The 12,710-nt window shown below is 40.6% G+C and overlaps 1 protein-coding gene across 1 annotated transcript in view; it reads right to left on the bottom strand.

Moving 5' to 3' along the window:
- Positions 1-12,710, bottom strand: part of LOC306827211 (receptor-type tyrosine-protein phosphatase mu) — a 149,685-nt gene that overhangs the window by 99,385 nt on the left and 37,590 nt on the right. The window contains exon 2 of the mRNA XM_079348881.1: positions 11,401-11,523. Within this exon, the coding sequence (XP_079205007.1) occupies positions 11,401-11,523 (123 nt within the window). The remainder of the gene's footprint in view (positions 1-11,400; positions 11,524-12,710) is intronic.

Below are 12,710 nucleotides of genomic sequence, written 5' to 3' on the forward strand. Positions count from 1 at the left end.
TGTTTAAAACCGGTTTAACCCTCTTAAGATAGAAAAATACCTTGGAAGTGTTTGGAGGCAGGTAGTTATCAACATAATAGAAAGATCTCCGAGACAAGAAACACATTATTAAACCCAATCAGGTCCTGAGGTTTAAAAGTAACTAAATAAAAGGCCTAATCTTATAAGAGCGTGAAGCGGGCAGGTAAATGACTCTTCAGAGACCTTTCCTATTAGCGCTGAGAATTGTGGCTTTAATGAGAAAATGCTCTTATCTCTGGATTGGTAGAAACACTCCAATCATTAGGATTTAACAAAATAGAAGACAAAAAGAGGCTAAGCCTACAAATGCTGGGTGTTTGAGACAAGTGTTTTTTCCCCCAATGACAGAGAGGAGGGAAATTATGAGAAATCAATAAGTTAAAATCTATTTGCCAACCAAGCCCCATTTAGATTTTATCGCTTTGGTTCAATATTAAAGGTTAATCTAATTCGCTCCCCTCTTGCCAATAAAACACAAGTGAGAATTATTACGTTGGCAGACTCTCAAGGAGATGCAGAACACATTCTATTTGTCATCTTCCTATTTAGCTTGGCTCAGTAATGAGATGGCACAAATCGTAACAGCATTTGAGGCACAGCCAAAGAGACTCTGTTTTATGTGGAAACACATCTTTGTGGATTTGTGGTAATGATAGGAAGGCACATTTTGCTTGGAGGTGAAACAAACAACGTGTTAGCAAAAAAAGAAGAAGCTCTGCTCGACTGCTTGTGAGGCAGAGCTCAAACAGAGTGGATGTGAATCCTTGTTATTAAACGTAACATCTGGAGATTCACTGAGATATGGTGTTAAAAAAAAAAAAACGTCAACTAAGTCAACGAGACGGGTCCCTGAGTGTGTCAACCAAACAGCTTCTCACAAAACCCTATTTGCTCCATCAATGACTCGAGCTTGCCCACTTGTTTTGTTGTGCTGCAATTGTAACGCTCACCAATTCCATCTGTCTCCAGCCTCAGATAACGAGTGGGGGTTCTGTCATGTTTACACAATGAAACAGAGAGGAGAGGGAGCAGAGGAGCAGGAGGAGGAGGAGGAGCAGTGAGTTGGGATGACACAGAGTCAGCCTCCCAAGCTTTGTTTGTCTGGTAGTAGCAAGTTGTTATCTTAAGAGGGTATGTTTGGGGCATATTCTATGAGGGGCTGTGCGTCAGAATGGAGTCATAATAATCCCCTTTGAAAACACGTTTCCAACAATGAACGCAAATCAGAGGATTCTTGCGCACCAGTAATACAAAGTGTGAATCATGAGCTCCTCGTAGACAAGTGACTAAATATGTTGGCCGAAAGAGGTCTGTGTATATTAATCTGCCTATAAATAATAAACCTTACTCATTGGCGAAGGAATTCAAACACATTATTCAACACTTGTTGTAACTTATGGTCTTCGTCACTTGGTGAAACTTGCTTAGTTGTCATGGAGACATCTTGTTGATGAGAGCCACAAACTGCACTAGGTGTTTTGCCCGAAATTCCCATTCCCAGTCCCCTTGTGAGAGAAAACGGTGCATCTGAAGTGAATGGAAAAGACAAGGTCTTTGCAATTTAAAAGCTTAAAATAAGAAAACATTACTGCTTCAATAATGTGGTTTTACTTAAGTTTAAAAGGTACAATATATAGCACTGTATGTGCTAAATGTTTAAATGTTTATATCTTTAGTTAACTATGTGAATTAAAAATAGAGTAAACTCAAAAAAAGCTTATGCCCTGCTTTGGTTGTTATTCCATTCATATCTAAAACATACAGTGGAAGGATATTGAGTAATTCAGGACCAGTGTGCTCTGAAGAAAACAAACACAGGTTGCTTCGTTGTCATATATACTTCTGCGTCAAAGCACTTTGTAAACTGTTGCTTTTAAAAGTTCTATACATATTTTAAAGTTATGATTATTATAATTACATAATCTAAAAACAAATGGAAGACAACAAAAGCACAAAATGCAACACTAAAATAGTGTGTTTAGTTACGAAGAGTGCATTCAGAATGAAAATGAGTCAAAACGATGCAAAATATAATGTAAAAAACAATTTAAAAGGTAGCTATTATAAATGATGTCCCTGCACAGCGTGATCTCTCCCCCATGATTGTGAACAGCAGACTGCTGTTGTCCAAAAAGCCTTTTAATGTTTTATTCACTTTCAGTTTGTCTTTAGTACAAATGATGAGGCTCATTATTTTTGAGGTTACGCAGGATTGTAAAGTACTAACAGAAGGGCAAGAGAGGCGTCGACTTTGACACCCTTGTTTGTCCAGCCTCAATCAGGAGCCTCGATAGGAAGGGCTCTGAAGTCTCTTTAATGACATTCAACCAGCTGCTCAGGAGTCCAGAACATCTTTGGGGTTTTTTTTTGTTGCCCTCTAAGGGCTTCAGCAACCTGGACTGTGATACAAAGCAGTACTAACAATCATGTTATGAAGTTACAGAGACAAAGATGTTGGTATCAATTATTTCCTCTTTGATGAGAACAGGCTGTTTAATTTGCATTTCAGAGGAGTCACTTTGTAAGAGTGTAGCTCAAGAGATGAGTGCACTGCGCAGCTCTGTGTGTGTAATCACAGATCCCATGAGCTACATTTGTCCACCTGACCATTAAACATGACTAAAACCATAGATGGCCTTTGTAACTAGTCTTTTGTTGTTTAGTGTGGTGTGATTGGCTTAGAGAAATAAACATGCAGGGGGCCGCTGATGGTGGTAAGTGTGTGCGTCCCCATGTATGGAGGCTATAGTTCAACTCCGGCCTGTGGCCTCCCTCCCACATGTCACTCCCTGATTTCCAACTCTGTCCCCTATCTCTATCCAATAAAGGCCAAAAATAAATCTTTTGAAAAAAGGGGGGGGGGGGAAAGAAATAAACATACGTTTTGAAATATCTCTTCCTTACAGCCAGGGAGGCAGCAGAAAACAGGCTTAAACATCCTGTCACCAAACTTGAGACCTACACATCGTCTTGATATGGGTCAGTGAACCGCAACACAACAAGGGGACAAAGTCTTTCGTCTCCTCATTACTGACCACCATGAAACACAAGACGACAGTATTTCCGAGCGACAGTGTGCCGCTTCGTTGTGCTGCCACTGTCACTGTCTAACAGAAGTAAAGGGGACGACAGGAAAACATTGATTGTCATTCAGTTTCTGTGCCCTCAGAGCCTAATGACCACATACTCTGCAGGACCTGCTGCACCATGACAAGCTAATTAGCCAGTGCGACTAAGAGCAAATTATAAAGACACTGTGTTAGTTCTGTACTAATGTGCTAGTGATGCACAAGGGGGTTTTCTCTCCCTCTCCTCCACTTCCTCTATCTCTTCCGCCTTAACAATGGCGTGTTAAAGACCAATTAAAAATACAGAACTCCCGGCACACTCTAGGCCCGTCTCTGCAGCTCTGTAAAGGCCAGGGCTCAGCTATTGTCTAAGGTATTCAGAGGAACAGATTTATTATTATTCCAATGTAGGCCACCTTCACCTTCCATTACAATGATGGCTGAACACGGAGAACATGGAGACTGCTAATGAAAAATGAATCAGTAATAGATTTAGTGCTTCTGCTGCAGATGCCACATACATTCATGTTGCTGTTCTTTAGAAATGAAGGACAGACTGCAGAGGTAGAAATATCTAACTGTCAATAGAACTGGATATCAGATATATTATGAACAACAACACAGTCTGAATGGGGATTGATGGACAGGCCACTTTAAAGATACATTTGTTGTCAAATGCCTGAAGTAAGTAAGGTGATTATTAAAGAGGCTCATTATTTGGTTGCTGCCCCAACGATCTCTTGCATTAATATCAACAAATCTTTTCATTATTCAAGTGTTTTAGTTCCGGTTTGAAAAATTAAAGTCTGTTTGAAGGCCGAGGGAAACACTACTGCAAGTACAAGTGTGTATGAATGTTTGTTTCTCCACAGTAGAGGAGGGACTTCTAAACATTTAGACCGTTAATGTTTAGTAAATATGTTCTTTTTCAACATGTGGTCACTGCTTAAAGCACAGAGTAACAGCTGATACAAGAGGGATATACAGTTGACGTTGTCGCTCTCTCTCTCTGTTGATGTGATTGTGCACTCTTGGTTTTGCTCAAAGATTTTTTATAAAATAAACCTGATGTGTGGGGCGAGGTGGGCGCGGTGCGGAAGGAGCCTCACCTTGCGACCCCAAAGTTGTTTCATACGGATTTGCGGTCAGAGCGGATCTCTTCAGTAGTCCTGCGGAGCCGTGAGGTGCTCGCGCATGCTCTCGCTCCCTTCTCTTGTGCATGCAGTAATTTAAATGAATAAATAAAAAATTCAATAAAAAGAGGTTGGAAATATAGGACACTTTGGCGGCCAGAAATGTACTTGATCGGCCTGCCCAGGTATCGCACAACTCTCAAACCTCTTTGATATGTGTGCATGTTACAGATCTGCTCTGCTTGATGTGGAGCGTTTTTAATAAAGGACCACCACTTTTCCACAAAGTTCAGCTGGAAATTAAGCAATCCAAAGAACAGGCTAAGATGTTAATGGTATAATGAGCCATTAAAAAGAGAAACATGGACATACTCCAAGCGAAGGCATACATCAGTTTATACGGCATGTTGCCTCACTCGTACTGGCAGAGAATGTTCCTTCAGTCCAGAGCAGAAGCTAATGACAAGCTAGTAATCACCAGAGAACTAAATACCTTGATTTGATTGGGGGGGGGGGGTTTAAATCAATAAACAAATAGTCACCTCGTACTTCTATTTCCCTTAAACTATCTAGTTTGACAGAAAAGACAATACTCACAATGGCTAAACAACATCCTATGAAGAAATAAAACAGTAATGAAATCATTAGGGAGTATGTAGAGAAGTGGTAACAGTCTTCAAGCAAATTTGGCATGAATCCTGAGGTAGCTAAAACAATAATCTTGTTAAGTGGATGTGTTTTAAAATATCCTCCTTGCTTCCTTTTCTTAAAAAGGCATGAAATTCCTCCTGATGGGAATAAAGTCTGATATAATTTAGTTCACTCAAACAGTTGCCTGTCTTATCCTAGCCATCAAAGTCTATAGGTTGAAGGTATTTATATTAATTATGAGTTGAGTGATGGTGTGAGCAGAGGATATAATTTGCAGTAATGACTAGCGCTCATTATTTCTCCTCCATTCAGGTCCTGAACTCTGTGAAAATCATTATGTGGGGGGAAATCAGAATGAAGGGGCGCTCTTTAAACCAAAACCCTCCAGGTCTCATTTGCTAATAAAATTCACAGAGGTCACCGCCGCAGAAAAGCACGGCTGCCGCTTCGGAAATGTCAATGAAGACGGGGCTATTCTCACTGTCTGCCACCAATCAAAAATGCTCTCGCTGTGAGGGGTGAGGCTGGTAATATGAGCAGCCGTGGCCTCCACTCAATTTTCCAGAACTTTTCCCTGTGTCCTTTGAAACATGAAAGGGGTCTGACAACGTAACACTGACTAAGTTTGGGCCCTGCATATGAAGGAGCTGCCAGGTTTCTTTGACAGTGTCAAACAGGTTCACCCAAAACCATCCATCATGCTGAACACGTTTCAGTGCTGTCATTTCAGTCAGGTGGAACAACTGACCCTTATTATGCTCTGTGACAGCATCCTTTGTTGCTGTGTGTCAATCAGCAGCAATTCTCAATGGCTTAATGTCATCTTCATATGCACTGCACACACACTATTGGTGCGCCACTGTCTTAAATGAGTTGCATAATGGCCCATTTGGCTGATAAAAACCCATTACACAACATAAGACTCTTCATGTGAGTCACCTGGCTGCATCATTAGCCATAATTGTACATACCGTGCACACCAATAAGAAAAGACACCATGCGAATGTGTCCTCCATCATGACAGCACAGTCTGCTGTCATAATCCTGTTTAGAGTAATGGGTGATATCCCGGTCGCTCAGACTGTGGAGCGCTCCTTCACCTCACCAACATGCTAAATTGAAAATCACAGTCTGTCATTCCCAGGAATTAATTTATGAATTGATCAGATGCTGTAATTTGCTGTTCTGTCTCGTCCCCTAATCATATAATGGGGTCTCTCCTTAACCTTACAACCTTGCCAACACTGTGCAAGGTGTGATTTTAACACAAAGTTGTGAATGGCTCAAAGGCAATTAGCTTATTTTTCACAGAATGGTGCCGCCGCCCCCCCTTTCTCAACAGCAAATCCCATCTTTCGCTGATGTGATTTAAATTCTGATTAAATTTCTGACGTCCTTCAGTCAGTGGGTGTTCTCTCCTCTCATAATTTAAGTGGCTCTCCTTCTCTTTCATCTGAGCATCTCACAAGGCGGCATAAACAATACTGGTTGTCCAGGTAAGTCAGCGGGGCTTTGTCAATTTATTAACAAGAGTCAAGAGTTTGACTTTTAAGAGGATCTGTGCATCTATATGTGGTTCTCTAAGAAAGGAAACCTTTCCCTGAGTACAAGATTTAGCTGCATTTGCATGAATGCATTATGAATGTTAAGTAAGTAAAGATCCTGGTTACCCAATAAAGGGTTACCTCCATTTACCAATCCATGACTCTTGTCTTGGTGTCATTCTTGACCAAGGACGTGCTATCAAAACAAAGACCTTGTGCAGAATAGACACACAAAACAATAAGTTATCTAGCTTGAGCTCCAGTTGTTATTGTGCCTATAGTATTATGTGAAAACCCTAATTAATATCAGTTAGGGGACCGTCTTTCTCCTCCTCTGCATGCCATTATTCCCTAGAATAAGTCTCAAGGGAGAGTCAGGGAGCAGAAATCGTGGCAGCCTTTGAACCAGCTGGGGCTCACTAAAAACTGCTTCCTTCTTACTGGCATCTGGACACCCCCAGCACTATGCAAACTTCCTCAACAAGTCTGCATCATCCATTCATCTCCTAGACGGCTGCAACATGTTGCAAAACTAATAAAAGCAGATCTCAGGGCTGAATGAGAGAAGTCCTTTTTTTTTAAGAGATGATAAATGTCTCTGATTTTTTTCCCTTCACACAATATGCAATCCACGCCAATATCCGACTCTGACAGGAGTGCGTCCAGCTCAGTTCTCCAGGGCTGAATGAGTGTTGTCTTGGCTGAGATGGTTATAGTATCGTCGTCCAGGACAGATGAGGCATCTCTGTAATAATAAGACTGATAGTGACAGGTCTGCCGGGGGTTCCTCCAGTTGGCTGGGGAGAGAAGACTCAGTGGGGAGTGCCCAAGCAGACATCCAGAGACTCAAAACTGGGCTGAGCCACCCTAAAGGAGCCAAAGCATGCAATCAGAGCCGAGTGGCGGGATAAAAAAGACCGCTCTTCATCCAGACGTAGTAATTAGGTAGGGAGCAGAGTGTCGTAAACAACCCAGAGTTTCAGACACTGCGTTCCTCTTCTTCATGTGGCCACAGGGCTTGTTTGCGTTGTTGTATTTCTTTTTCCGTTTTGGTTCTCTGTTATTTACATGTTGGGATGTAAGCTGGCCAGTTTGGTTGCTGGTTGTATTTTTGCGCTTTTAGGTACGAAGGAGAGTCCTCAGTGGATGGCTGTGTAATTCTGCAACAGGCCTCTCCTGAGATGGTTTTTTGTACTCTTACTGCACTGACAATACCTGTGTATGGCAGTCATGAAATGAAGAGGGTGAGAATAGATTGTTGTCATGACAATAAAATAGGGTTGAGGTATCATAATGGCAGGATAATCATAATTCATACTTTTGTTGTGACCTAACATACTCATGGAACAGCCAACTAGACAGACAATGAGGAATGCTAATTAGCTCCCACCTATGCTTTGACAATGATGAATTTCTTGCCTTTCTCTTAACTACATATTTATAATTTTCATTCATGTGACTGGTGCAAAGTTCTGAAGGGCAAAAAGAGGTAAGGGCAGTGGCGGCCACCACTGTAGACTCAGTGAAGCTTGTCTTGTGTGTGTGTGTGTGTGTGTGTGTGTGGGGGGGGGGGGGGGGGGGGATTATTGTACACTGCATTGGACATCTGTTGTGACCCTCATACTGCGCTCACAACACTCTTTTAACCATCCTCACCAGACCTTCACTTCAGTCATTTTTAGATATATCTAGCAGAGAATCTCGTTTCACAGCTGCAAGGATGAAAGCCTACAAAAGTAGGGAGAGCGGTACATTTGATGTGGGTGGGTCAATAATGCTGCCATTAGGTAAGGTCACCATCATGGAAATGTTTAATCATTACAAATGAAATAATACTTGCAAGACTGTGACAGAGCAACTCTGAAAAAGGTAAGGCTACATCACTATGACGACCACACCATCACTTTTTTTTTATCCACTTTCTTATGTGTACTGGATATCATTCATCCAGTACACATACAAAACTCCTGACTTGATTGTTGATTTTGGATGTTACTCGTAAGAGCATCAGAGTTGTTGCTAACAATGCTAACACTGTTTTCTTTCTGCAACTGAAAGATGGATTACCACTTTATTGTAATTGTATAAATAAGTACAACAAACTTTGTTGTATTCATTCATACAAAATTAAAAACCTTTTAATTTTAATTTCTACCTGTGCATCTTGAACATTTTAATCACTGAAGGAAAATATCATCGGTTTATGTATTTCTGTAAACCTCTAAAGACGTAATTTTCTCTGAAAAACAGCAAATAAGGTTGAATTATCATTTAAATCATAAATTCACACTGGCATCAAGAACACCTCGATTTGAACTGACACTGCCTACAACCAATTTTAAGTGTTTGAGGTACAAATAGTTTCTGTTCGGAACAATCTGTTCTGTGAGTATGATAAGGTCGTTGTGTGAAGATTCATAAGTACAGGTTGAGAGTGAGGCAGCAATCAGAGGTGAGATAGCTTTTCCACCAGTCTGCCTTTCACCTAAATGCATTTCTACCCATCAGCCCCCACTCCAGTAGCCCTAAAACAATTTCAGCCGTCAAGCACACTACATTTCACATCCCTTTCAATGCAGTCAAAGAGGAGAGATTACAATTTCGCACGGCAGGTTGAGTGCTCACACTGAGAAATGGAGGAAGAGCAGCAACCTGTTAATTACGAACAGTTCAAGATGCACAGGTAGAAAACAAGGCTGTCTAGAGTGTACTTAGAGTAGAAAGCACAATCAGGGGCACCACTTTAAGCAGACGGGATTTTAATCAGATATGTTAAATTTAGACTGTGTGCGAGGTGTTAATTTGTAGGTCAAGGCTTTTTCAGATTTCTCTGTAACCTTTGCCCAGCCTCCATGTGTCCCGACATTAATCAATCGGGATAGAAAATAGTAGCCACTCCCCCCCCCCCCATGAAAAGCAATTTCTCCGGGGCAGTCCAACACACATCATCCTGATCTGCACACAAACAGGTCTGGGCACTAGCTGCTTAAAATTAGTGAGGGCCTGCTAATTAATTCTCCCTCTGTCACTGGGGGGGCTCAGTGCAATCTATCTGTGATGCAGCCTTTGTGAGATTAGGCGTCAGATAGAAGGGGAAAACAATATCCATTAGTTTGCAACGCTACCTTTGTTAAAACACGTGGGAAAAAAAACATCATTCCATTAGTCTAATTCCTTAGGTGCCTTCTGCTGAGTGCCGAAGATATCTTTGCATCTCAAATCAAATGAAAAGCGATCAATGGAACATTAAAGAAACAAATTGTGTGCAACAGACAAAATACAGGGAAAGCATTTTAATGAATTTCAATATGAAGTGGCCCAAACTGCTTCTTTAATCAAAAGGGATCTGAATATTTTGATATCAAATGTTTTCTTTGTTCTCACTTTAGATGGCAGTTCCAAAGATCTTTTGTAGTGTACACTGCAGTGAATAGAAGATTTATCAAATATTCTTTAAGTGGCAAGAAAAGAAAAGAGTCTTGATGTCTTGAGAACAATGAACAATTTATTTTTAAAGTTACTGTTTCGGTAGAAAATTAATACATATGACATTTAATCAATATGTATTAGCCCTAATATTAAGTTGTTTACATGCAGCCTTCCAGAATGTTTTAATTAAAGTCCTAATCAGAAAAATGTCTTTTGTCAACACATAAATCATCTGACTGAACTGGTTGTTACAATTTGCTTTTAAAGGACAGAAACCAATACAGATTAAAGTCTCTCGTGTAATTGCTCTCTCAAATTAGTAGTATGTACAGAATATATATAATCATTATGTGTACAGCTTTCCCATTTGAGCCACTCATTGTTCTCACTAGGATGGCTTATCCCCCTTTAAAAGAGAGATGCAACTTAAAGGGCGACCTTGTTGTTTGACTATTTGAAAATGCAAATTAGACTAGAACCTCAAAAGCCACAGGCAAAAATGTGAAAACCCATTCGAGCCACCCAACTTGAAACATGGCAGAAGGCTGCTCGGCTTAAGGTAGCTAGTGATTTCCAACATCCAATTCATACGATGTATTCAATCTATAACTATATATAATACTTATTCTCGTCATGTTGAGTAACCAGCATTTCAGCATTATTGGAAATCCAATTTCCTCTGATAGTACTATGGAGAGAGTAATCCACAACAACAGTCAAGGAAAATGCATGAACAGTACTAGTGATGTTCCTACAGGAGATGACAAAGTTGATTCAATGCAAATCTTAATTTGTACTAGTAGACTACGACAGCCAGTCTAAAGTTAAGAAAACAATCAAACAGACCCAATTTAAGGAAAAGTTACCCAAAACAATTCAACACTGGATCACAGTCTGGGTGTAAATATCGTCAAATAATTTTGCAAGGTGTAGCCAAGGTAAAAAATGTGAACGCTGCATGTGGATGTACACTGCTTTGGTCGAGCGGTAACCCTGACATAGCCAACATTCAAATCCATTTTCCAAATCAATATACAAACAAATCGCTCGGCACTACAAGTTGCCATCCGTCCACCGTCTGTGTTGCTGACAAGATATGGGATAAAGGTGACAACTTGATGTTCACCCACACAGGTGTTTTTAATTACTCAGGCTGATTAATCAACCAGGACAGGTTGTAAATAGGTGTAGTTAAGGTGAGAAGTTATTATGTAATACAATCTTAGCACCCACAAGTATTAAGTCCTCCTTAACAAACAGTTTATTCAGTAACAACAGGGTGGTGGAGCTTTCAGTCAAACAAACTTGTTCACACCCCCATATTCCTAAAATAAGGTCTAATCATGGGTCGATCACTAACACCTGTGTGAGTGTACAGAGACTTTTCCTTTTGGCCTGTAAACACTGTTATAGTGATTTCATTTAATCTACTTAGTAAATAAAACTCTTTTCCTGTGTACAATACAGCATAATGCATGATGTGTTTCTGTATTATTCTGTATGGTCAACAAGTCATCATTTCTCCCAATTTCCCGGCAGTGTAACTGTCTTTACCTGAGGGCATCCATGGGTCTGAAGAAGTCTTCTCTCTGGTAGTGGACTGCTCCCAGTCAAGGTCATCGTCTCTGCCTTGGCTGTAACCACAAGCTGCCAGCGGCTTCTCAAAGTTACAATCACCTGTGACAAAAGGAAGGGATGTATATGGTTATACAGTTTTCCCATTAACTTGCTGCTCAAATGAATGAATCTATAAATTAATGCCCCCCTCCCCCACCCCCCGAGTGGTATTCATAATGCAATATGCCAGACAATGAGATGCATTTAAGTGAGACAGAGTGAAGGATTACTAGAGTAGGCGAGGCACAACATACATTACCATCATTAGCAACACGGCAGTCCAATTTCACAATGACAAGTATGAAGTGTCTAAACTCCATCATCGTTAGGCATTATGTTCCAAAACTGCACAACCATCAGGGATAAATTGATTTATTTTCCTTGCCCGCCACAGAACTTTGCTGTTCATGCGCCCTTACTCCACAGAGCCACTCTAATCCTTTCTACAAGCTGCTTGTAAAATGACAGCAAGCAACCATTAGGGCCAGGCTTCAACAAGGCTTGGCGTGTGATCGATTAATACAAATATCCCTTTATTTCCCCACCTTAAAGGCCACACAGAAAATGTAAGAGCTATTTTCCCCCCAAAGTGCTTTTCAATCCACTCGTAAATCTACAAAAAAGCATGTCAGAACAATATCTGGCCTTAAAGGAGTTCACACTGAGTTAAAAATAAAAGTGCAACGTAAAAGTGGCTTTTACACAGTGGGAGGTAGAGGAGACCTAGAGAAGAACTGGAAAATAATATAATGCGACCTACAAAACATGATCCTTCTGTTGATAAATAGATGTATAATATCCTGCTTCAATCACAAAATACTTGTATGCACATTGTTATTAAATTTCTAAATACAGATGAACTAATTTGATTGCCTCTTGGGGTGTCCTTTGAGCCAGAATCTATACCAGGCCAAAACCAATATCTCATCTCTTACAAGCTCCCTTTGACATTCTGCTGCATAAAGGCTACGAGCTGGGGTTTTTGTTTTCCCATTTATCTCTCTGGTGACATTTACAGTACACGTGCAAATGAGTGGCCAAACGAGGAGAACACAGGATAATTAATATCTAGCCGCATAGGGCAGCCTAATGATATATTTGCTGCTTTGTCTGTTTTTTGAGGGGGTGGACATTGAAGAGGTAGTGAGTGCCAAAGTATCAAAGAAAAAAAATGATGAAGAATTGAAAATCATTGCCTCTTCAAGCTAATACAACACCAAAGTAACCTGCTAGGATAAGGACTTAGC

This window comes from Symphodus melops (genome assembly GCF_947650265.1).
Source record: "Symphodus melops genome assembly, chromosome: 7".
Taxonomy (NCBI): Eukaryota; Metazoa; Chordata; class Actinopteri; order Labriformes; family Labridae; genus Symphodus; species Symphodus melops.